This window comes from Podarcis filfolensis (assembly GCF_964270895.1).
Source record: "Podarcis filfolensis genome assembly, chromosome: 2".
NCBI lineage: Eukaryota > Metazoa > Chordata > Lepidosauria > Squamata > Lacertidae > Podarcis > Podarcis filfolensis.
In genome coordinates this window covers 81617520-81644473 of record NC_139605.1, presented here as the reverse complement: position 1 = coordinate 81644473, position 26954 = coordinate 81617520, and the positions used below count along the sequence as shown (strand labels likewise).

The window sequence follows — 26954 nt, the reverse complement described above, 5'->3', positions numbered from 1 at the left end:
CCAAAAAATCTGCAGTGTAGTGCAGCCACATGAATTGCACCCAGGCTAAAGTATATGCCTTGAACCGTTCCTTTGGGCGCTAGTTCTCCATCAGAAGGGCCTCTTGATGCTGAACTGCAAAACTATTGTGGGACGGTCTTCCAGTGTCACGTGGGTGAGAATGATACTGACAAAGGAAGGGTCCGCATTATTATTTGAGCCTGGAAGATGCTTCACACAAGGACTTCCCATTTGAATATGCCAAATCCTCTCCTGTTGATAGGACTGGAAAGTCCCTGTGTGCACAAACTTCCACATACACAATGGAAGTCTCTTGAGTACACTGGAGTCAACCCTGATGGCAGCTTCTCCTTTGAGTTTTGGCCCAGTTGGCAAGAGAAGCAAGGTTCTCATCCCTACAGCACCTCTTGAACGGACGGGAATGAGGATACTGGAGAAGATAGGAAGGACAAAAAAAATGTCCTAGATTAAAGCCATCTATTGCCAGGTTTCCTTCAAAAAGGCTCACAGAAAGGGAGGACATGGCAATCCATCTGCGAAATATGGCCCCAGGAAGACTCTACAAACTGTGTTGACTTGACAAGAGGCAACTGCATGTGAATTATGCCATGCAGAAATCCACAGTTTACATGCACAAAAGCTTTAATCCCTGTAAAATGTGTAACAGTGCATATGACAGTGAAGGCAGATGATTGTTCTGGCATCACATAACCGATATAAGAACACAGAAATCTTACATATGGTAGGTTTGTGCACAGGTATGTTACAAACAGTCATATGAAATATGGCCTCATTGATCCTCCATATCCAAACATACCCATTACAGAAGCTCAACTTCACATGTTTTATCAGTGAATTGTACACCAAACTTCATCCAGGGAGCTCAGAATGGCTTAGAAAGCCCTCCAAGCAATCTCTATTCCAAGTACTGGTCATGCTGAGGTCTGTTAGCATCAGATGTGCTCAGATCATCCTCTGGCCCAAACATATTTAACATCACTAGCTAATTGCAACTCTGTGGTAAATGAAGAAGTGCCATTGCCCATGCATTAATATGGCCAGGTAAGAAAGAAATGTTGCATTCTCTCTGAGCTGTACCTCTACATAGCTTTTTGTCATCTTGTATGCTCTTCACAAATCCCGGCTTGCATTTACAAACGTAATCCCCTTTGGTGTTGATGCAACTTCCATAAGGTCCACAGATGGAAGTGTTTTTCTGGCACTCATCAATGTCTGCAATGAGAAATCTGCTTCTAGGTGAAACACGGCAAATTGGCCCCCAACCTGAGCCATCACATCATGATAAGCAGGAAACTGCTTATGGCTGCAGAAAGGCTAGCCATTCTAGAAAATCCGCCTTGATTAAGCCATTCAAAGAAGCATGCTGTTAGCATTCACTTAGAGCAGCAATTCTCAAGCGTTGGGTTGCAAGAGCATTGTAGCTGGCATGCCAGGCTGTTAGCAGGGACAAGAGGGCTTCCCATTCAAGTAAAAAAAATGGCTAGCGTTAATAGATGTCTGCTGAGTACACCAGATTTCAACGGCAATTGCCATCGGAACAACTCGAGGAACCTCCAGCTTAGAGGGTGAGAGAGTAACAAGTCAAGTTTTTAGGTTAGTTTCAGCCACAGAAGCTACAAGCGAGAAGGTAATGAACTGGAGGCACAGCCAGAGGATGTTGTGATGCGGATGCTGCGAAACAACGTGGCCATCTTCCTTGCCTCACTATGCAGCAGCAATTGCTGTTTTTTGTGCCGTCCCCCACAGAGGTTCCCCACTCTTGTGTTACAGACTCAGCTGCCAGAAGTAAATTAAGAAGACTAAATTGTGACATCTCCCCAACAAGCAAATTTCAGCAGTTACCAGCTCCCCATTTAGGCTAAGGGGTGCAGGCTCCCCACTCCCAGGAGAGGAGTGTTGTGTTTGCTTGAAAGAAGCCCTCCTTCTTTTATTCCCAGATGGTACACTTAGGTTTGGTGCTGGTTGTATAACTTGTGCACAGCCCCATGTATAGCCAGACTTGTGCCCTTGCTGTAGCTCTCAGCTCTATACGTCAAGCCCGTGTCGTGCCTGGAGCGAACATGCTGCATCTCAAGCAAGAAAGCCCTTACCCTCGCAGGCATTTCGCTTCTCGGGGACCTTCTCGAATCCATCTACACATATACAGGAGTTGTTCTTGCAGTTGGCATGGAATCCACAATTTAATTTCTTCTCAAGGCATAGATCCACATCTACGAATGCAACAAACAAGGATACACTTTGCAATCTGGCTGTTAACCGTCTCCTGCATGCATCAAATGGCTGAAGCCTGGGAACTCCTTTGAAGGGTATGGATCCTGTGTTGCCCCTCCCCCCGGATGTTGTTGGATTACACCTCCCATCATTCCTGACTGTTGGCCACGCTGACTCGGGATGATGGGAGTTGGGATCCAACAGCATCTGGAGGGTCAAAGGTTTTCTGACCCGGGTTTGAGGAATCTGGTTCTGTCATAGCTGGGTCACGGGATTGCTCCAACCCAAGAGTGCTGAACACAATATTTTATCCTAGAATTGTAGAGTTGGAAGGGAACCGGAGGGTCAGCTAATCCAACTCTCTGCAATGCAGGAAACTAAACTAAAGCATCCATTGCAGAGGTGTCTCCTTTGTAGCCTCTCACATCCTCACACAAATAATCAAGTCATACTGAGAGCTTGGAAGAGAGCGCCCTTAGTAGGACGAAGGGTTGGCAATGTTTCTCTTAACACTGAGGCAGGAGGTTTCTGGTATGTGTGCCTGGGACTTCATATTCAACATTTCCTGTTAAAACAGGGTCCTATAATTTGGGGCTAGCTCTGCTATTCAAACCAAAAGCTGCAGACCCCTGTAGGGGAGCTTGTTGGCTTTGGATGCTGCTCCAAGAAGGTGTTCTGAGCGTGGCAAGATTAAATATATGACATATACATTCTATAAATATTTAAGACCAGATCATTTAAGGTGGCCAACTGGTTGCTGTAATTGCTTTTGTTTCTTCATTGTGGGCAACTGCCAGGAAAGAAAAAGCAAAGTTGTTGGGGTTGGGGTTTTTTTAAAAAATGTATTTTACTTTAAAATCACTACTGTGATCTGGGAAGCAAGTCTAATTACCACAACACTTACCGTCCTCATCTTCATTGGAGCTGTATTCTGGTTTATAGGTGTCACCAACCTTTTCCTTCTGTAGGTAGTCTGTTAGGACACAGAGGAGAACAGCAACTGGTGAGTCTCTGCCTATGCCATACAGTCAGTTCCCATTCTTCTCACTTCCTTCCAGAGAAACAACACTTAAGCCCACCTCCCCCAAATCGGACCTCCCCTTTCCCTACTTACTACATACTTCCAAAACAACTAGTCCATCCATGCAGAGTGGGGAATTAAATATTCTGCAATCAGAACACATTATGGTAGGAGCAGCAACTCCAGAACTCTTATTTCTTTCAATTTTTTTGAGAATCCAAGCTTTCATGTGTGCCAGAGTTTGCAATTTAGTTATTCTTAAGTATCTTTGTTTCCAGGAAACAATACTGTATTTTCCCGTGTATTAGATTAGGTTTTTTGACTCAACAATCATGTAAAAAAACTGGGGTCATCCAATACACGGATAGTGGCATGGGGAGGGGGGAGAAGTGGCACACTGCTGGCGGGAGCGCGGCTTCCTCTGATGCCACAGTGAGTGGGAAATGATCCAGGGAGTGTTTCCTGCCCACAGCTGCGTGGGGGGTGGGGGAGCTCAACAACTCTGGGCCCTCTCCCCTCATTTCTTAAAATTGAGTCCCCAAAAATGGTGCGGGGGGGTCCTTATACATGGGGGTGTCCTATGGACAGAAAAATATGGTAATCCCTAACATATCTGGAGGATGAGCCTGTAGCTTCAGGAAAACCTGAGGCGAAAAAAAGGCTGCTTGGAAGGCCAGGGAATTCTCATTCTGAGTTGAGACAGATCTAAAGTCATTTAGGCATGAGAGCCCCTAATACATTTATGAGTTACATTCAACCAACCATTATTCAGAGCAAACCCACTGAAATGAATAGCCATGACTAACTTAGGTCAATTAATTTCAATGGGTCTACTCTAAGTAAAAGTTAGTAAAGTACAAACATGTTTTTAAAAGGCAAATTTCTAGCCTTCATGTTTGCACATTAGCAAAGATTTCTACAGTGGTCCTAGGTGAGAAATCATTGGCCAACACTGCATTAAGCAAATTTGTGCAACAATATTGAATATTTAAATATATTAGACTAGTACCTAAGCACTTGCTATTTCACTTGTAAGGAAGTTTATCTATAATATAAAGGATATAGGAACACGGAAAGCTGCCTTACATTTATATAGTCATAAAATATTTGTATACTGCTATTTATATTTTTAAAACTATCAAGCTGGTTTACAACCAACTTAGAAATATAAATAAAAAACATTTAAAATTGGAGATCAACTAACTATCATGGGTATATTTTTTAATTGCCTGCAAAAACTTGATAGCAAAAACTTTCCCAGCAGACAATTAAAGATTAAAACAGAAGGTGCCTTTTTATTTCCCTTTCGAGGTGGGTTGTACCTTCGTAGTTTTGGCCTTCCAGGTTGTGATGCTTTATGGTTTACATTTTTTATTCTTTGTTATGAATACACTTCTTTTGGTTAATAATTCAATAATAATAATAATTTTTAAAACCAGAAGGTGCCTGCAGAACATTCCACATGATTGGGCAGATGACATTAAAGGTTCAGTTTCTTGTTGCTGTCAGATGAGCCTTGTCAACAATGCTCCTGCAGATTATCTCCATGATCAAGCTGGGCTATAGGGTTTAGGCAGTCTGTAAAGTACCCTGGACCTAAGTTGTTCAGGGCTTTGCAAATACAAGAACCTTGAACCTGGCTCCATAGTAAATGTGCAGCCAGGGCATGTGTCAGTCATGTGCCCCCAGTCTGGCCATCTCATTCTGCATCAGCAATAACTTTTAAACCAGGCCCAAGGGCTGCCCCACACAGAGTGCACTGCAGTAATCCAGCCTAAAGGTTATCAGTGCATGCACTGCAATGGCCAGGCTATCCCTGTCCAGGAACAGCCGTGGCTTGGTAAACCAGGTGGTGCTGGTAAAAAGTACTCCTAGCCACAGAGGACACATGGGCCTCTAGTGACAAGAGATGTATCCAGGGGTGCCCCCAAGATGTGCACTTGCTCCTTCAAGGGGAAGTGATTCCATCCAGAACGAATAACTTGCTTATCTCCGGGACATGGAAACCACCGACCCACAGGAGGGATGGATGGAAAGACATTTCTTCAAAATGCAGCCACAGTGCTATGCATAACCCCATGAGGTGACCCATAGGATGTTCTCCTTGTCTTGGCTATCACCGCTTTGTGGATTGCTTGCTGCACCCAGCTATACGGCAACTCTTTCTTTTGGTGTCCTCAGCACACGCTGCACTTCTCCGCAAACAAACAACACGGTCAAGCGGTGGTTTTAAACTGGCCCTCTATTGCTTCTCTGAAGGCTTTTTAATCCAGAGAGAACTCACCTTTTGGTGCTTCTTGCTGGGCAGCACATCTAGACTGAATCAGGATTATGAAGAGCCCTGAAAGACAGAGAGCCCCAGTGTCAGACTTACCATTAATATATACCTTGCTATTGCTCTGGAGAGCTCAAGGCAACACACATGGTTCTCTTGCCCACCTTTCTTTATCCACATAACTACTTTAGGAGATAGGTGAGGCAGGACCATGACTAAGACAGAATTGGAACCTGTATCTCCCCAGTCCTAGTCTAACCCTCTTACACCACACTGGCTCTACTCACCTGCAAGTCCCAGCCTTCTCAGAACTCATGGGACAGGTCATTCGGTCCCACCAGGAAGTAAAAGCTTTGTGGATCTCACAAACACCTCCATGGGTATTTAATGGAGGGCAAGGCGATCAGTGGCTACTAGCCACAATGGCTATGGCTATGTTCTACCTTCACAGTTGGAGGCAGGGTGCCTCTGAAGGCCTGTACAGCAGTTAAAACCCTGTCTAAATCCAGGACATTTATGGAAGGAAGGAAGGAAGGAAGGAAGGAAGGAAGGAAGGAAGGAAGGAAGCCAGGATCTGTAATATCAGCCAGGACTGTCCATCACTCAGATATAGGGGGATAACATAAGGGAAAGCACACATTTGTATTTCACCAGGTGACCTCTTTAGGAATTCAGCTCTTCATATTATTACATCAGGATGCAATCCTTGGATCTGGTTCTGTGGCTGACTCTGAATGAATAGTAAGATAATTTCCAGTCATGGTTATTCCAGCCCTTCTTTCCCCTTACTGCACAGCTCTCTTGGAAGCAGTGGTTTCTCAAAGGAGGGCAGCTCCGTGAGGAGAGCCAGATTCAAGTGATGGCTTACACAACTGCTAACAGATTACAGCGACTCCCATCTTGGCAGCTGAGACAGAACAGCCCTCCAGTCAAAGGCCCTCCAGAATAAAAGGCTGAATCGACAATAGATTCAAGGAAAGGAGTTCAGTGGCACGAGGCCCCAGTATTTTTTTATTTAATTAAATCGTGTTGTGACCATTTCACTGACTGTCGAGTCATAAATTTATATTAAAAAAATTCTATACTGCCTCTCCAGATGTTACTGAACTACAGCTCCCTTCATTCCTGTCCATTGGCTGTGCTGGCTGGAGCTAATGGATGTTGGAGTGCAACATGCCCCCCATGTAAACAAACAAACAAACAAACAAACAAACAAACCCAATTAGTCCTTTCCTCTATGGCAAGGAGGCAGTTTCTCCCCTACAGATAGTTAAAGAAGCATGGAATTTTAAGGGCATGAGGCATATTCATTTATATTAATAAGGAGAAACAGATGGTTGTGATTTTATTTTATTTTGGTAGATGTCTGCTGCATTTCTTGTTTCGCCTTTTAAAAACTTCCTAACATTTACAAACATTGTGCTAAGATGTTGTTTTATTGCCTCGCATGTGTTGTATTTTTATTCATTGTATCGCAATTCAATCAACACGGCATCTGCAAGCACAACAGATTCTCGTTTCATGCGTATCCAACAACGTTTTTTCCTTCTGCTTAGAACCAATGTGCAAATTGAGGGCCAATTGTTTGTGCAGGGTAATAACCAACACAAGCAAGTGGTTAGTTTCCAAGAAGTGGTTTCTAGTCTTCAACCCGCCTGTAAGTTACACTTTGTCACCTAGAAGTCCCATGCAGGGTAGACCAGAGCAGGCTGTGGTTACACAGCGGTATGTGAAATGCTGCCTGCAAGGGCTCCTAGCTACTTTCTTCTCTATTGTTACTTCACAAGTTCTGGCACTCAGCCCCGGTTCAAACACAAGTCCCGAAAATGTGTCAGTAAATAATTTAAGCATATACAATTACAGAAGCTTGCCTAGCCAAGCCTGGGGCTGCAAAAGAGAGTGGCAAAATCCTTCAGCAATATTAGAAGCTTAGTTGATGATGAAAGACAGGCATTTGATGCTTGGTCCTGGAAAGACTCAACAGCATACAATACTGGCAGGCACAGACCCTTCCCATCTTCTGCAACCCAATACGCAGCTCTATTATTAACAGAAGGTGGAAGTCAACTACGGGTGTTTTTTTCCAGAGCAGATCCACTGAAATTAACGCACATGGCTAGGTCCATTCATTCCAATAGGTCTACTCTGAACAATACTTAGCTGAATACCACCCAGAGCATTTGATGCCTGCCATCTTTTCTCTGAGCTCTTTCCGATGCATGGCTGAAACAGAAAATCAAGCTTGTACTTACAGCTAAGAGACCATGATCATCATCTTTTACAACAGGGTGAGGAAGCCGTAGCGTTCTAGATGTTGTTGGCCTCCAACTCTCATCAGGCGTGGTCAATGGCTGGGGGTGATGGGAATTGTAGTCCATCAACATTTGGAGGTCCACAGGATCTCCATCCCAGGTTCACATTTGCTTCTTTTCTTCCTTCCTCTAACAATTGTATTCAGCAGCTGAAGACGACTGCTGAAAATTTATTCTAAATGGGCACTTTTTTGAAGCTCTGGACAGCCTGTGGTAGGTGGACAAATGGTTTGCCATGGGACAAGACAGCTTCCTGTGTCCCTATTCCCCAATGATAGCATGCGGTCATTTCTTTCAGCTAATTTACTAGGAAGTTAAATTCTTCAGACAGAATTAAAATGGTGGGATTAAAACCAGGAATCATCTGGGTAGATTAACTGATATTACTTCTTGCCTGAAGTACTAGAGGAAAACTAGCTTTAGTACTTTATAATTTTACTATATTGTTGCTAAGTATGTATTTTTCCATGTATAAGACTAGATTTCCCCCCTTAAAAAATAATGTCCAAAATTTGGGGGAGTCTTATACACAGATAGATCTTCCCCCATTTTCTTAAATCGGAGTCCCCCAAAACAGAGGCTATCTTATAGACAGAAAAATACAGTATATTTAGGCTGCAAGCCTACATATGCTTAGTAAGTCCCACTGAACTCAGTGGCACTTCCTTCTGAGTAATTTTTTTATGAAGCAGACTTTATTCCAAGCATGTATTTTATACATCTCACATTTGGGTATTCCAAATTTAAAATAAAATAAATGTTACTGGAGAGTCAGTCAAATCTTTCAGGCACTCATCTGATTCTGATCTTATTTTTTTCAGCCTTCATTATAGATCTCACCTGCTCTCATTTTTATCAATTCTGATTTATATTCATTATTTTTCTACTTCTTGTACAGTAATTACAACATGCTGTAAGTCCAAGCAACTTCAACTGAAGAGATTAAGCACATGCTTATCTTTCACTCCATCATGCCCACATTATGTCTCAAATGTCTTATCCATCACATTACTTGCACATTCCTTCATTCTATCATCAAGTTTCTGTAACGTATTTTGAAATGAGACCAATAGAATAGCCTTATCTTCTTTTTATCTTGCTCTTTCTTCTAGTTCATATCTTCCTCTGTTCCTGTTCTAACTTTTGCCCCCCCCCCTTGCCCCTCTTGTTTCCTCCTCTAATCTCTTACCCCTCTTGTTTCCTTTACAGACTTATCTATCCTAGGTTTCAGATAACATGTCAAAAATTATTGGTCAGGGTATATCTTTTGACTGAACAGAAATCTCCAGTTCACTTGCCTTGATTGCTATCACATAGTTGTATGCAGACTGCAAAACAGCCATATCTTTCTCCCTCTTATTACTTGCTGGAGAGAAGAAATAAAATTATAAACACCTCCCATTATGTGTTGTAGAAAGAATTCTTTTGTAAACGTCTCTATGTGGAGAGGTTTAGCTTCATTTTTTCATTTTACAGTTATTTTTCCATAAGCAACAGAAAAAAATGAAGGTAGAGAGGGACCCTTTTCAGTCTCAAATAATCCTCTTCAACTCTGCCATCGGGAGTGACCTCAGAGGTTTGCTGGCTAACACTGGCAATTGTGCTTATCCTGCCAAGGATCAGGCTTACTATGCTCAATAATGGGAGGGGAGAAGGCCAGTGCTTTGAGGCAGACCTGAGCTAACAAATAGGTATCACAAGATTCATGTTCCTTGCCTGCCCAGAAGGATTGTCCTTGGCTGTCTTCAAGGTCAATTGACGGAAATCCTCCCAGTTTCTAGATGTGATTAATAATCACACACAGGTTCCACAATCTTCATACTGCAAGATCTACTATACAGAGCAGGATCAATTTCATTAAGGTCAAAGCATTGTTGATGCTCAGCAACCTACCTGTCCCCAAAGGAATGATTTTTATTTCTGTTTGTCTGTTTACAACAATCAAGCAGTTGGAAGAAGCTGCAACCTTGATCATATGTGCACGTGCATTAGGATACAGTCGTACCTCGGATCCCAAATGCCCTGGAACTTGGATGTTTTGGCTCCCCAACGCCAACGTTCTTTTGGAACCCGAACATCTGACGGGGCTTCTGAAGCTGCGATTTGGTTTCCAAATATTTTGGAAGTCGAATGGACTTCCAGAACAGATTCAGTTTGACTTCCAAGGTACGACTATACTCACCACTTTCCCTGCAGGCTGGTTTTCCTATCAAAACCACCCCCTCCTAGCTACTTCTTGCCTTGTTAAGGAAAAGTTAGGAGCACCCCTCAGCTTTTATATAATCAAGAAAGAAGGAGGAAGGATCTAGAGGGAAAGATGTGTCTGTCCCCCTTTATGCACAAATGTTTGGTCCATATTGCAGCTTTTTGCAATATGCTGAGTGATGGTGGAAACAACCTCATGAAAAACATTTATTGTGAAAAGTGCCACATGTAATAAGGTGCTTTGGTCCCTCTAAAGCCCTCCATGTTGAGCATCCCCATCAACACATAAGAAATAGCATTTTATCAGACCATGCTGACAGGTGACAATGGCTGGCAATGAATTGCATAACCGGAGTGGGGGGTTTTGAATTTGCCTCTCCATCACAGTTGAGTGCATTGGCCCTAGGAAACTGCTATCCGCAGGACAGACAGAGCCTGGAACAGGCTTAACAGTAATAATGAGATGCTGATGGGTCATGCACTCACATTCTTTCAACAGTTGTAAACAAACTTGCACACGGAACAAAAAGCCAAAAGAGCAGCAAACAATGCTTTCACCAAAATGGCTGCTCTATTCCTTGGAGTGCTTCCTGCAAAAAGAAAACGAACCAGAGGCAAGAAATCAACAAAGCTAGCACACTAACCTAGCGGTGGAGGAAGCCGCTCGGGCACCTGGGGCGGGGTGCACCACCGGGCCTCCGGAGTCTGCCTGACTTCTCCCACTCAACCGCCCTACAGCTGGGGGGAGGCAGCGGGTGGACTGTTTGGCACGGTGAGTGCCGCCCGGCGTTTTGTCATCCCCCCCTCAGTGGTGACACCCGGGGCAGCCCACACCTACCACACACCCCTTCCTCCGCCCCTGCGCTAACCCTATTTCCTTCTCAACCTTATATTTGGCAAGCGTGGCACATCCTCAGGACCTAAATGCTGCCCAGACACTCTGTTCCCTGAGACACTGGTAAGAGAATTGTGCTTTGCAGACCCCTTCTGGGTCACAACCCCTTGCCTCCACCTCAGTCTTCCCAGTCAAGCAGCAAGTAGATCTTGGACCATGGGGACCTATTTGAAGTACTTAGCATTCATTAAGGCCGTGACGGAGTCAACATACCAACAAGATAGCATCTCTTTCATTACACTGCACTAGTGCATATCAATGTAAGGTAAAAATGCAATACATTTATTCAAGAGAATAAGAGATATTCCACAGGAATGAGGAAGAGATGGCAGCAAACAAGCTCATTACACATAAGTGCATGCAGAGAAAGCAATTTGAAGATGGAGGCAAAACTTGTCTGTCCTAGAAGTAAGCTTTTGCCAAGGTAAGAAAACTTGTAGGGACTCCTTCCTGTTTGGTGTTGGCCCCTGTTGTAGAACCAGCCACCTATGGACACAGATCACCTCTCACAGCTGTATTTTCCATTATCGTAACCTTTCTTAGCAGCTCACCTCTCCAAGATCAAATTTCTATGCCTCTCACAAACAACCCTGGGAATATGGAAAACCAGTCCTGCCTTTCTACTCTACTCATGCAAACATCTAGCATGTATTACTTTCTAAACAAAGCAACACAATCATTGTTCTTGAAAATGGTTAACAAATTAAGAATGCCAAAGGTAAGATAATACGCTGGGCTACCTGAATCAAACTGAACTCTAGGACAAAAGTTTCGTACGATGTATGAAATGCAACCTGTCAGAATCGGTATTATTTCATGTAAGAATGCAACAACATCATTCAAAACAGAGTTTTTTAAAGCTAAAAAAAGGAAAAGAAAGTAAAATGATACATGGGGGGTGGGTGGGACAGGACATGTTGCACTCCAACACCCATCAGCCCCAGCCAGTGCAACCAACAGACAGGAATGAAGAGAGCTATAGTTCAGTAACATCTGGAGAGGCACAGGTCCCCCATCCATACTATATTCCATAGGTAAAATTGAGCAGTGCACAAAAATAAAAATAAAGATAAGGAATCAAGGGCCCAGGAAAGCTCCCACTTCAAGCATACAGGCATTTTGGCTTCCTCGGTAGCACAACACAACTGCCCCCCGCCCCATTCCAGCTATCTCTTTAGGATCTGAAGGCCTTGCTTGATTCCCTCCGCTGAGGTGCCGTCTGCCTCCTTTGTGCCTAGACCAGCACCCAGCGCCAGGAATGGTCTCCAAGGAACAACAACAAAAATCTCTCTTAGGGCCTAAGAAAAGGAATGTGCATTTCAAAAGTCCGTAAGCTTTATTGAGGCAGTAAGTTTGAAAGGTAAACCTCACTTCCTACAGAAATGGTGGCAGAGAAAGCCTGAGTCACTCTTGCTCCCCCCACTTTTAGGCCTCATGTGAAAGTGTGACATGCACACAAACACACACTGCCCCACCCAGATACCCAACCTCCTGAAGAAGTAAGGCTTCCCCTTCCAGCTCTTCTGGGGAAATTCTGAAGCAACCCAGAGGTGACAGGAAAGAGAAAGTTCCGCCTCCTAGTTCTGCAGAAAGGGAAATGCGGCTAGCCACCTTAGGGAAACAGGGAGGCAAGGCCACACACAGAGAGCGCTGAGGAGCACCACCCACAAATTTATTGTAATTGTAAATGTGTCAAGATTTTAGGGTGTGGAAGAGGAAGAGATCAGTGGGACCTCATCAACAGGACAGCTAGGAAAATGTACTAGGCCGGCCTTCTTTGGAGATTCCACCAGAGGGGAAGGCAACTTGAACCCCCAGCGCCACAGAGTGCCTGGAAGCAGATCTACTCTGGAAATAGCAACACCATGCCCTTTCCCCCATCAACGAAGACCAAGTCTGTCCCCACAAGAGGTTAAAAATGACTTGCATGTCTCTGTCCCTCCTTGGAAGTCCCCCAAGGCTAGTTTTGTTCAGCTGGGTTTCATTTCTGAACTTTCAGGGAGACTCGCTGTGCTTTCCTCAACAATTCCCCCTCCCTCTATCCCACTGCAAACTGGCAGGAGGGGGAGTCAAAATATACTGACAAGCCTCACGCAGCCCAGTCCAGCGCCTTGGGGCCCAATTGTAACACCCTGAAGCTCTTAAGGAGGTCTTTTGCTTCCTCCACATTTCAGCAACAGGTATATAGATAGGTTTGAACTGCCATAATAAATTTAAGGGAAGGGGAAAGAGAAGCACATCACAAGGAAAGCAACACCCCTCGAGGCCACAAAGCAGCTAGCTGACCAGCAAGTCTTGTGCACTCCACAAGCACAGAGCTCTCTCTCCTAGGGCTGGGAGCATCAAAGGTCGTACACTGGTCTCATATCCACTTTGCCAAGTTCTGCAAAAGTGGGAAGTCACGACTGGCCAGCTTCCTGCACCGCTATCTAACCAATGAAGTGGGAACAGGCTCAGTAAGAGTAGTCCTAAACAGACCTGTGGGAAATTAAAAGTAGCAGCTGCTAAAGAGCTGGTTAACACTAGATGCAGGACAAATTTGGCAGGCAGCTGGAATGGTCCAAGGAAGCAGACGTATGAAAGAGACATTGGAAATGTCAAAAGACTTTGCCTGGCCTGAATTAGTGATGCATTTTTCAAAATGTCCATTGACCTGGGCTACGTGCACGCCATACGTTAAAAGAGCATCCCTCAGAAGAATCCTGGGAAATGTAGCTCACCCCTCAAAGAGCTCCCATTCCCAGTACCCCTAACAAACTGCAGTTCCCACAATCTTTTTTGGGGGGGGGCAATGTGCTTTAAATGTGCTCAATATGTGCAAGATATAGTAGTACCAGTTATCTATAATCACATGTAGGGGAGGGGACCCTAAACTGCAGAAAAGACTCAGTGCTTTGTGTGTAAACACCTAGTTTGTCACAAAGAGAGTCACAAGGGTTCTGGGTAGTAAGTGATCTTATCTTCTCGGAAGTTCTCAAAACTGCATGATGCAAGTAATGTCAACAAAGAAAAAGAACAAATCACAGTTGCAGCAGAAGTTGTGACATGATGTGGAGGGCCCTGGGAACTCGGCAAGGAGCTTCCGCACACATTCTTCCGCCCATGTCTGAGAGGAAGGCCCTGCCAATAAGACCCTGGGATTAGTGTGTAGACCTGCATCAACTGAAGTTCCGGTACCAGATGATAACAGAACGGCTGCTGCTGCAATGCAACTTCCAGTTTTACTTTGAGAAGAGGTCGCATTTGAAACACTAGTACAATTCAGTAAGCGTGTTAAGGGTGCTAAAAGTTGCCAGGAGACCCCTCACAGAGCCTACAATTCCCAGCACCCCTAACAAACAACAGTTCCCAGGATTCTTTGAGGGAATGTGCGGATGTGATCAGAGTATTTTTTTCCGTAAGGCTGTAGAAGAAGGATCAGTATAGCTTTCATTGCTAGGCAACCAAGCTCTGCTTCCTATTGTCAGGGCAAATACAGTGGTACCTCGGGTTAAGTACTTAATTCGTTCTGGAGGTCCATTCTTAACCTGAAACTGTTCTTAACCTGAAGCACCACTTTAGCTAATGGGGCCTCCTGCTGCCGCCGCACTGCCGGAGCACAATTTCTGTTCTTATCCTGAAGCAAAGTTCTTAACCTGAAGCACTATTTATGGGTTAGCGGAGTCTGTAACCTGAAGCGTATGTAACCCGAGGTACCACTGTACAGTGAGCAAGTCAGGAGGGCAAGTCCATAGGTGGGGCATGTAAAGCAACAAAACAGAACAAAAAAGGTAACAGACAAGAGGAGAAGATTTCTAAGCCAGAAGATGAGGGGGAAATCCAGGCTACTCAGCGGCCAGAGTTGGCCAAGTTCAGTGGGCTGCGAAGAACTGGCACATAGTTCTAAGGATGAGAAAGAATAATGACTCTGGCACTGATGCATGCTTGAAATGCAAGGCTAACTCCGAGCATGAATGATGCTGCTCGTGATAACCAAATGTCCAAGTTTACTGGGAAAGAATTCAAATGTTGCTGAAGGGCACATCCGTCTCTAGGTTGCGGTCTACAAACTGATGAAGTCCAAGTACTCAAAACCAAAAAAGAATCCTACTGGTTTCAAACCTCCCAAGCTGCGCTCAACTGTGCTTCTTTATATCACAGACTTAAAAGTAGCTTAATCTTCCTGCATTGGAGGTCATTGGGCTATAGGACCCTCGAAGCCCCTTTGCAACTCTGATTCTGTTCCTGCTCTCTGGAGAATTATGGATGCTGGAGTAGGGTGGGGAGACAGGTGAGTTCTTAGCACCATCAACAGATGACAGATCATGAAGGTTACTGGTGTAAAGCAAACACACACTTGGAATTCAGGGGCTGGAGTGGAGAAGAGTCAAGGGGAGAAACACATAGCAGGAGGTTACAGGGATTACTTCATGCCCCTCCAACTTCTCCCTGCCCAAGTACCCCACTCCTAAAGCAGCATATGGGCAACAGAGGCATCATTATACGTGTTTGTGTACAACATGTAGCTAAGCTCAAAACTTGCAGGGTAGAGATTCCATCCCTCTCTGTCCCTGGCCCAGTGTCTACAACTGTAGCCTTTATCATAGAGACATTTTCTCCCGTTAGCCAAATAACCTTGTACCCTAACCGCTCAGCCTCATCATTTCCCTGTTGTCAATTTAAATTTCAGGTCACCTGGGAAATGTAAACCAAGGCAAATCGAAGTTATGAAAGCATAGTGGCAACTGTTTAATAGGTCCTATTTGTTCCCACTTGGCATGCTAACCTGTAGTTAGTGCTGGTGCATGTCCTGGATTGCATTTATTTGGCTGGCTAAACACAAAGGGATTGTTAACAGGATCAGCTCACAATATCGCTAGCATACAGCGTATGTATGATATGCACATATAAGACTGGGATTTCCCAGTGCTAACACAGCACTACATAATGTACCTGAGAAAAGCAGCTGCAGATGTCAGAAAGCCCTAGCGGAAACCACCGGGCCACACATTTCCATAGCATGCAGCAGCACAACTGGGGCATTTGATTCTGTTTGATGAACCACAATGCAGCCACTCAAAGATATGGGGGTTGTAGGGAAATTAGAGCCAACAGGCTGCTAGAAGGAAAGCAGTTTGGCCAAGCTGAGCAGAAATAAGCCCTTTTTGAGATGACTCCACTCAGCTCCACAGCAGATTGAAACTGACTAGCTTACCCCTTTTCAGATTCAACTTGGCTTGGAGCTGCCACATCCCCCCCCCTTTTTTTTTTTGCAGGGCTCTGGTGTCTTTAATGGTTGAAGGGCAAGCAGATGAATCTTCATCTACCAAAGCAGCTACAGGATGCAAAGGTTTCAGCCTGGTGAAGACTCACTGCTGGTCTCTTGCCCAAGAACCAACAAAGAAAGTTCTGGAGTCAGCCAACTCAGTCTGTGAAAATGTCTTTTATATTTTCTTTTAAATTGATTATTTATTTGAAGGGTTCACTGAGTCAAATGCTTGACTCACTGCTATCCCTAGTCTACCCTCTCTATCATTGTCCTGAAAAGTTATTTCCAGGAAAGTTATTTGAGGGGCGTATTTCTTTGGGAGGATTCAGTGTGAGCTGGGATTACCTTCATTCTTCTTTGCTGGTGGGTAGAATGTGGTGAGAACAAAGCTGATCGATGAACATAAGAATAGATTGCTGGACCTGGCCAGTGGCCCACTGAGTTCAGCATCCTGTTCTCACAGTGACCGACCAGATGCCTGTGGGAAACTTACAAGAAGGACCTGAGCAGAGCAGCACTCTCTGTACATCACAAATGTAGTACAACAGCACTCTTCCCTCCCATGGTTTCCAACAACTGGTATTCAGAAGCATACCGTCCTCAACAGTGAAGGAATAACATGGTGGACTGGATAAGTTTGTGGGGTCACCCACATGTAATGCCAAGCCAAAGAAGAATCCTCACTATGTCCTCTGTTCATTTACCAAGATGAGAGGATCCCAGATAGCAATTTGCAGGAAACAATCTGAACCACCTGTTTCATATGAACCTAGGAAACAATATTCTTATTCCTCTCCCAGAGTAGTTTAACAATCAATCCCTTTTCATGGGGACTCTGGGAATTGTATCTCTGGGATGGGAATAGGTAAAGGTGAAGGGTAAAGGGACCCCTGACTATTAGGTCCAGTCGTGGCCGACTCTGGGGTTTACAGCGCTCATCTCGCTTTATTGGCCGAGGGAGCCGGCGTACAGCTTCCGGGTCATGCGGCCAGCATGACTAAGCCACTTCTGGCGAACCAGAGCAGCGCATGGAAACGCCGTTTACCTTCCCGCTTGCACTTTGACGTGCTTTCGAACTGCTAGGTTGGCAGGAGCAGGGACCGAGCAACGGGAGCTCACCCCGTCACAGGGATTCGAACCGCCGACCTTCTGATCGGCAAGTCCTAGGCTCTGTGGTTTAACCCACAGCACCACCCGCGTCCCCCGAGATGGGAATAGGGGCCTCCTAACAGCTCTTAGAACTTTTAACAAACCATATCTCTCAGAATTCACTGTGGAAAGCAACAACTGTTTACAGTGGTATCATAGAACCCTAAATGTATCATGAGAATACACCCTGGTCAAGAACACAATGCATTTACCATTCCATTTTTCATACTGGCATTCAGACCTTGGGGTTGGGGGGCACCCAGCAAAACTTTAACTAGAAAAGGAGAGACTGAAAGCAGCATTTGCACTTTTTGTTACAAATAAAATTCTCAGTATTTCATCTCTCAGTATTTGTCATGAGAGCAAATTGAAAGGGAAGCAGTGGTGGGCCATGTGAACCCACAGGGCGAATCATAGGGGAGGCAAAGGCCAGAGAAGAGCCTGCTACACATAGTAATACTCCCCTGACAATCAAGAGTTTGGATCTGTGCTAGTTTGAAAGTTAGGGAGTGAGTTGGCTGGCTCTGCTTACATTCTTTGAAAACGTCTTAACAACACCAATTAACATGACAAAACCCATGCTAGTTAGTCATTTGCCAGATCTGCTTGTGCTAAGTGGAAACAAAACAAAACAAAACAAAACAAAACCCTTTTTTAAAGCTGGCATACATAAGCTCTTCATGCACTCTTCATACTCCCACTTCACTTACCACCCCAGGCAGCTGATGAGTTACTTGTGCAAGAATTGCTGCCTGTTTTTCACACTGTGGCTTTTATTACTGAGGAGTAAGTCCCATTAAATACAGGGGGGATTATTTCTCAGTAAACATGTAAACACAGGCATCTTGGAGTATTTAGCAGCAGAATTCATAGACTCCTGTGACTTACACATCCTCATTCATACAGAGCCATGGCTGTAAGGTGAATTGGCTTGGTGATGTGAGAAAAGCTTCCGTTTACAGTGAGAAGGACAGAGGCTTCCTGGTGGGAAAACTGAAAGTTCGATGAGCATCTTAGAAGGAAGACTCCATGCCTAGATCTGCTTATGAGCCCAGGCACACTGTTTCATTCATTGTAAATACACACCACTTGAGAATGAGCCATTAAACTCCAGGAGGAAAGGCAGACGAGGGTCAGAGTAGCTATGGAATCACTGTGTAACCCACTTGGCAAGGCTGATTCATTTCCTGAGCTGAGTGATGTGAAGAAAAGAGAACTAACAAGCGATATGTGGAGAAACCCAGATGCTTCTCCACCCACATGGCCTGTTTTTAGCATAATTTACGCCTGGGCAGGAAAAACAAGAACCGCGGTATCCACAAAGCCCCCAAAGAGATACTTCCTTTTGCAAGAGAGCCTGGAAGACATTGTGAGGCCACCTGCATTATAAGGCCCACACTGCATTGCGTTATATATGAATAAACTATGGAAGGCCAAATCCGGCTAGGCTGTTACAATGGCAGGCCAAGAGTGTTGCTGTTTGTTAGTGACAGATCTGTCATTCTCCCTCTTCCCAGGCCAGCCCACACTTCCTCCCAGTGGAAAACATTCCCTAACAGAATTGCTGCAGATCTACACTAGATACAGAGCTGGCACCATTTATACAAGTAGTCAGATCAGCTCTTGAGTTGATTCATTGAGTTACTTAACACAAAAAGCCAATATCCTGAAAGCAGACATTCACATTCCGCCCTTTCCCCCCGGCCTCCTTGCCCATTACAAACATAAGAAGAGCCCTGCAGGATTAGGCCTATCTAGCCCAGCATCCTGTTCTCACAGTGGCCAGCAAGATGCCTGTAGGAAGCCTACAAAGATGGACCAGAGAGGAGCAGCAGCACTCTCCATGACTGACACTGCACTACAAATGTAGTGATCTGGAAACTACTGAAGCGAAGCTGGCTCGTGAGATTTCATTCAAGCCTCCGTTCAAGAGGGAAATCCCATCCTGAAAGTGAGACATCGAGTCACAACAAAAAAAGTCTTTTGCAGCTGATGCCATGGAAATACCCAGCAGCCACCCCCACCTTTCCTTTTTGAATGAGTGGGAGGCCAGGGCTCATTTTCCTATTCAAGATCGCAATACTTCTCCCCCACATCACATTCTCAGCCATGTGGATGCTGACTAGACTCAGCGGTCCCCCTGGGCCTGGACATGCCATGTGAGCAGGTGTGGCAGACATCAATCCAGGCTCTGGAAATAGCACTGAGTCCCCACGTCAGACCTCTAGCGGGTATTCCCTGCTGTTATAAATTGGCAGCCGGCAGGGAGGCGTTCTGAATTCTTTGCGTTTCAAGCCTGCGACATTTGTGTCCAAAGTATAGCAGCGGTCAGAAAGCAGGGCTTCACACAAAACTGCTTCCCAACTCGTGCGGCTGGCTGTTCTCGCAGGTAGGGACAGAGGAGAAAATCAACTCAAGTTGGCATTTAAAGGCAAACCTACTTAATCTGCATCAAAACAATATGGGAACCCAAAACACAGCTATCCTCCAAAATTTGCAGTTCTCAAAATGTTGTAATGTAGTTTGCCAGCCAACCAATGTTTATAAAAATACATGTATTGGGGGAAATATGCATAAAAATGAATATATTGGTGAAAAAACATGGAACAATGCATTGCATCATGGAAAACAGCTTGCAAAAAATATGTAAATTAATCAAAGCCACACACAAAAATGTGTTAGGAGAAATTCACATTAAGATGCTGGATAATTTTCATGAACATTTTTTCATTAACAGAAGTCACTGATTGCTGTAGAAATGTGGAGAAGTGAATTTAAGATAAAAAGAGAGAAATGGAGAGAACCAAAATTGACACAAAATTGACCAAGATCTCACATCTAGAGTTGTCAACTTTTCAACACTCTGCTACAGCTGTATCTTAACAGCAGCCTGGTGTGTATGTGAGCAAGAGACGCTTCCTGGCGGCTGCTAATTTGATGTAGGATTAAATGGCACAGCAGACAATTCAGGTTGCGCAATTAAAATGGATCTGCCACTACTGCGCAAGAAATCTGCCTCCCCTCCAACCTCTGCAAACATTGCCACCCTCCTGATTAGCAGCCACACTCTCCGTTGAAAATCAACCAGTTTTTGCTTTCATATCTAGTAGCAAAAGAAAATGCAGTGTTGTGGTGGTGAAGCGGATGCTATACATTACTTGCCTGACTATGAACATTGCCTGTCATATACATAACCCTATGACTCACCTGTCTGCCACTTTGGGCTATTCAAGAGAGTGGCATGTGGCTTCCCAGAATCAGATGTGCAAAACCAACTCATCAAAGCTCATGCACAGCATCCCAAGCTGAGACCCTAACACAGTTTTCCTTTGGGGGGCAGGGGGAACAAACATATACACTTTCCAAAATGAAGCATCTTAAAAATAATCTTATCTTAGGTTGACATCAGATAGTATTGCATTCATTACAAGTTTTACACACACACACACACACACACACACACACACACGCTCCATGCCTGGATTTTGTTGTAGCAGCCCGAAGTTAAGCTACACCCTGTGTTGGACAGTCTTAATTCTCAACAGCAACATTTGTTGAGAACAGAATCTGAGATAGATGGAAATGTGTCCCAGTTCGTTACCAAACAGTGTGGTCCAGAAACAGCATCTAGATCTACTTGATACACTGGCCAGGAGAGACATCCTGATTGATGGTCACTCCTATAGAAACCAAGCCACAGTTTGAAAACAGGTCTAGACTTCAGACTATAACAAAAGGTGCCCAGGTTTGGAATTTTTGGCCCATGTTTTCTACGGAGTGAAGAAGCCCAGTCATTCCTAAAGCAAGTCTGATGTCACCCACCCCACCCCACCCCCTAGATGTCACATAGCTGGCAGGACCAACTAGGGTCAAAGAATGTGAAATTCCAGTAAAGCTTCAACATGAGAAATATCAAAATACTCCTTAAAGTAGAAAATAAATTCTTCCTGGCTTGTGTCATGGGCCCACTCAACTGTGTCCTGACTGATGCCAAGAACATAGACCTAGCCATGGGAAGAGAGTGGTGCCTAGTGGGTCAAACTAGAGGTTAGCATGAGAAACCAGGACTCTTGGCTTCTCTCTCCTCTTCATCTGGTTGCCCATTCTGTGCCTTTGTCGACTCTGATAACTTATACAGGACAGGGCAGTGCCCCAGATCTAATGGGATTCTGCTTTTACTTTTTAAGGAAGTGGAAACAGCAGAGGGTGAAGAACACAAAGAAGGCAGCAAGTCTCAAAAGCGGCATACAATAGGAGATTTACATTGCAATCGTATAGATGTCTACTTGGAAGAAAGTCCCACTGCGTTCAGTGAGACTCACTCCTAGGTATGTGTGCATTTGGTTGGATTGCAACAAATAACACATTTTACAGCGCAGGCATGCGTGTCTACTTAAAAGTAAGCCACACTGAATTCAGTGGGACTGACTCACCGATGTGTGCATAGGGTTACTGTAGCCTTTGGCTGTGTACACTCTCCCGTTCACTCTGCATTCTGTGTACTCCCACAGATGGTTTGGGAAGTGGCTTACACACAATGTTAACCATATTCTGTATCTATGCTATGGTTTCCCTCCAGACCAACTTTGGTTCAAATTGAGAAAAAGAATGACCAAGCTGTGTTTTAAGCCAGTAATGTGTATGCAGCCACAAAGAGAGTGAGAGAGCCCAAGGGTGTGTGTTTCATGTTTGTTCCTTAATATTTTCGTTATTAAGCCGTCTGATGCTTATTATGTAGCCATGTGTTTTGTGTTCCTTGTTTTAATTTATGTCTCAACAGATCTGATTGCAAGTGTCTTGTTTCCATATAAGTCTTTCATTTTTATTTAAAAGTAATACCTTTCAGTAAAGATATAGAAAGGGCAGTTAACTGCAAAAAAAAGGCTTGGTCAAGATCAAAATGCCCTGTACTGTTATAACAAGTTGTGCTACATTTCTGTTTAAAGTTTGATGGTTTTCAGAACCATTATAATTTGCATTTCTGAGTGGTTACCCTCATTTTTTTGAAATTATGTACGGCTAATTTAAGTACTGTGTATTACGCATTCCAAGGCATTCGTCGTACAGTATTTCATTTGGTATAATACTTTACCTGTGACCAAGTATTATTCATTTAAATCATTAAAAAAAGAGTGATTGAACTACTAATTATTTCATTATATTTGTATGCGAAGATTTCGCAGTTGCCCCAATAAAGTTTTATAGAAATTAATCTTTCATTGTGCTTCAACAGATTTTCCAACTTGGAATAAACTTACCCTACTGATTGTGCTTCATATGTTCCCAACCACTTTATAAATATTAAACATTAGTGGTTAAAAGTATGAACTAGGTAGCTTGGTTCAAATCTCAGCTACGTGATTAACTCACTGGACAGTCTAGACCCAGCTAGATGACCAATGGTTAGGGATGGCAGGAGTGGTAGTTCAGCAACAACTGGGGGTACAAAAGGTTCCCCACACCTGGCCAAGGCATACACAAGCTACTCTGTCTTTGGCTCTCAGCCCCCCAAGATGTTTCTCAAGAGCTTTCTTTACATCAGCTAAAGCAGCTGATGGTGGCTTGAGGTTGAGGGGAGGACACCCAGGTTGGGGGAGTCAGAAAACCCCCTCATGCATAATGTCACCTCAAGAATGATGTGTTTATCTCAGGGCTTGTACTTCTCCACACAAGGGGGGATTAGTATTGCCCCAAGATTCTTCGTAGCATGGAAGAGCTTTACAATACAGTGGTACCTCAGGTTACATACGCTTCAGGTTACAGACTCCGTTAACCCAGAAATATTACCTCAGGTTAAGAACTTTGCTTCAGGATGAGAACAGAAATCGTGCAGCAGTGGCAACAGGAGGCCCCATTAGCTAAAGTGGTGCTTCAGGTTAAGAACAGTTTCAGGTTAAGAACACACCTCCAGAACAAATTAAGTTCTTAACCCGAGGTACCACTGTAACATGTTGGCCTATACTGAGGTTTCCTTCTCACAGCTGCCCAGAACATGTTAGGCACATGGGTGGTGAAAGGCCCAACCCTGCTCCCCCATTCCCAACGCATGGAGTGATCTCATTTGCAAAAGATGGCCCAAGACATTTTGCTGCCTGAGGCGGACAAGTTCAATGCACAAAAATTAATAATGGCACTTCCAGACGGTTGTTTTTGGGTGGGATTCAATTCTTAAACAACAAATCCACTTCTCTTCCCACAAAAAATCCAGACTTTTTGTGATAAGGAAAGCAATGGGAAAACACACCAGGATAGCAATTACTTGAAGAAACAAACAGTTCAAATCAAATGCTCAATAAACAGCCAAGGTCGCAGAACCTCCATACAAACTTTGTGCAAACAAATCAGGATGCCTGCTCAATAAACAGCTCAGCTGGAAGCAACCCTGGGCTGGCAGCTGATTCTTACTTCCAGGTGGTAATTAGGCAGCATCATCCACCAACATTCAGGTCTGCAGGCTGGTTTGGGCAGCCCAGGGCAGGCAGGCGGGAGTAGCACCCACATCTCCATCTTCCAGTATCTCAGCACCATCCACTGCTTAAAGCTGCCACCGCCGTCTGCCTAATGGTAGGGCCCGCCCTGATTCAATCACTCCTCACGAGGCAGGGAACCGAGGCCCTTCCCAACCACTGAATCCCCTCCAAAATCAGCGATCCCGCGCTGCTTTCTCTCTTCCACACACACCTGCCGCCGCTCTCCTTCCTGACTGGAAGCTGGGAGAGCGGGGCCGAGGGCTGAGGAGGGGATCAAAAGCAGGGGATCTCGCCTGCGTCCCGCTCAAGCCGACGCCTCCCTCGGGCCCCCGAGAACCACGTCTAATGGTGCCCTGTCATAGTAGCGCAGGCTTACAACACCGGGGTTTTGCAACTGTTCCTGGGACAATGTGCGTAAAGTGCTGGGGTGGGGGATGACTCCAAGTCACTTTCCTTATTGGAGAATATCAGTTTTTAAAAAAGCAACGGTAGCCTGCTTTGCGAAATGAAAGAAATCCTCTGGCTTCTGCTGCTACCGCGGGATTTATATTTCCCAAGTGCCTTGGCGATGCACTTGGGGGGTAAAAGAGAAAAAGGCGGCAACGGCATTTGCAAACCAACGCAGTTAGCGCAGCCGAAGAGAGGAGAAGTTTCGGGGAGTTTCCCTTAACACAGCCCCTCCGGAGGCGAAGGGAAGCGAGACCCCAAGACAGCGAGAACCGAGTCTCGCCTCCCCGCAGCAGCAACAAGTCCCTGGGAGGTGCAGGTGGATCCCTAGCAGTTACACAAAACCCCCGGGCACGCGTTCAGAGAGGCGGCCACGAGCCTCGCCGCATCTGAGTGGGGGCCAAGCCACGCAGGGCTCCCCGACTCCGGGGGACTCACCGAAGGCCAGCGGCCGGAGCCGCGGGGAGAGCGCCATGCTCCTGCTAGACGAGGGCGTAGGGCGGGGAATGCCGGGTGCTGCGAGCGAGGGCTCCGGGCCGGCCAGAAAGGAAGAGAGAAGTGAGACGGGGCAGGGCGGGGGGCGGCATCTACTCCCGCCAGGACCCGCCCAGACACGCAGGGGCTGGGCAGAGAGAGGGGCGAGAGGCATCGCCTAGGCTGGGATCCAGCCGAAGCCACCGCCCCCTCTCGCAAGGCATGGCAGCTGACGGGGCGGGGGTGATTGGGGGAAACGTGTCTGGACTCGGGCCAGGCCTTAGTGCTAGAATAACGTGGTCTCTGCAGTCCGGGCCACGGCTCGGCCCTCGCACACGGTGGAGAGAGCAGCCCTGGGCCACACCTCAAACTAGCCGTCGCGCAAGGGTCCTCCAGGGCTTCCCTGGAAGGAGCTTGAAAGTGAGGCGCCCTCGGCTGCGCCTCTCATTTCCATGCTGCAGTATGGCGGGTGGCTGCGTCTGAGGTATCCGGAGTGGGATTACGGGGCTGAAATGTTTTGTACCTGAAAGAAGGGGAGGCACGGCCTCGTTTTAAAGGAGTGCTAACTAGAAGGGGTTTGACCTTATAATACTGTGCGTAACTGGATTTCCATCTTAGGGTGTGGGAGGCTTGAAAAAAAGATCCTGCCCTGCTTTACAAAGCAGCTTGTTTCTATCCCCTTTTCTCTTGGACAAACAAAAACCATGTTAAAGACAGGCCTCTGCGTTCCCTAATCAAATGCCATGGGTTTAATCCCTGGCATCTCCAGATAAGACTGGGACATGGGAATGTCCCTTGTCTGAAGTCCTGGAGAGCCAAGAGCCGCTGCTGGTCAGTGTCAACAGTATTGCACTAGATGGGCAAGTGATCTGGATATAAGGCAGCGTCCTATGTTCCTAGAAGGATCAAGGACTGCTTTGTACAGAGGAAAAAGGTGAGTTTTTCTGGTTGCAAGTATTTGCAGAAACAGATGCAGAATCAGAAGCCAGGAGGAGAACTGGCAAGGTGCTTGACCCTCATAAAGTACAAAGGTTAGGGTTCTTTCATGTTGATGGAAATACTTGGTCCTTCATCACAAGGGATGCAGAGGTGCTGAACCTCCCCTGCTTCCCACCATACCTTCCTCGGCTCTGTCACACTTCAGGCACTTTTCTTTTCAATAGGAAGCAGACAGTGATCAATACAGTGCAGAAGTCATTTGAATTTTGCACACACAAGCTACTCTATGTTCAAACACCCAGTTCTACACCTTTCCTTGTCCACTACACATACACGATGCAGGCATACATCTCTAGACAATGTGGGGGAAACCAGACGGGTGGGAAGATCACCATACAAGGGGTGGGGAAGATGCCTTAAAACTGGGTGGGTTGGTTAAATTCTGGTTGCCTGGCAGCCCACATCAATAGTATTCTGGTACTTTAAAACATGATACACCCTTATAATTGCACAGCATTTTAGTTCAGTTTAGTTTTGGTCCTGCATTCCCATAAAAACAAGGTCACTTACAGTCAATTACAACAATACTCAAAACCTTAAGCTGTTTTCAAAACATTTACACAGCACTTCCAAGAATCATGAATATGATACAAAGCGAACACTGACCGGAGTTTTACCAGGTCTGTGACCATATAATAAAAGTTGTTAGTGGTGTTGGTGACCAACTAAGAACAGGAGACAAACTGACACCAACCTTATATACAAATGCTATATAAAAAATGGAAACAAAAGACCATGCAATCCAAAACACAGTGAAAAGCCCACTTAAACAGGAAGCTGTACCTTTCTCCCTGAATGTCTACAGGCTAGAAGTAAAGGTAAGTCTATCCACGCAGGAAGTTCTACACAAATGGGGCCAGAGGTGAGAAGGCCCCAGGCCACACTCTCACCCAGCCTGAGAGAACCTTAAGCAGAACTTCTGCAACAGATCTTTATAGGTATCACTCTATCCCAGATCCAAACATGAATTTTGTGTGGCTTTTTCCTAGTATGGTCCCCTGCAGCTTAAACTTCTACATGAGTGGGGTGAAATCGACCTTGGTGTCACTTTTCATAGCAGAAACAAAACTACAATACCAAACATTAAGAGCTTCCCGGAACAGGGCTGCCTTCAGATAATTTGATATTGTTAGCTGCCCTGGGACCCTTCTTGGAGGGCAGGATATGTATGCCTAAATAAATAACGATACACTGGAAGTCATCTTGGAGTTGTAAACAACTCCCAAA

At 45.2% G+C, this 26954-nt stretch overlaps 1 protein-coding gene across 2 annotated transcripts in view; it reads right to left on the bottom strand.

Annotated features, from left to right (window-relative positions):
* ADGRE5 (adhesion G protein-coupled receptor E5) overlaps window positions 1–24848 on the bottom strand; it is a 46214-nt gene extending 21366 nt beyond the window's left edge. The window contains exons 1-5 of one of the 2 annotated variants that reach the window (XM_083597591.1): window positions 24693–24847; window positions 5538–5594; window positions 3137–3205; window positions 2112–2231; window positions 1099–1233 (exon numbers count right to left, since the gene is read on the bottom strand). In XM_083597591.1, the coding sequence (XP_083453717.1) occupies window positions 1099–1233; window positions 2112–2231; window positions 3137–3205; window positions 5538–5594; window positions 24693–24729 (418 nt within the window). In that variant the 5' untranslated portion in view covers window positions 24730–24847. Of the gene's footprint in view, window positions 1–1098; window positions 1234–2111; window positions 2232–3136; window positions 3206–5537; window positions 5595–24692 lie in introns of both variants that reach the window. The other variant, XM_083597592.1, reaches the window with a different exon arrangement.
* Window positions 24849–26954: the final 2106 nt, after the last annotated feature.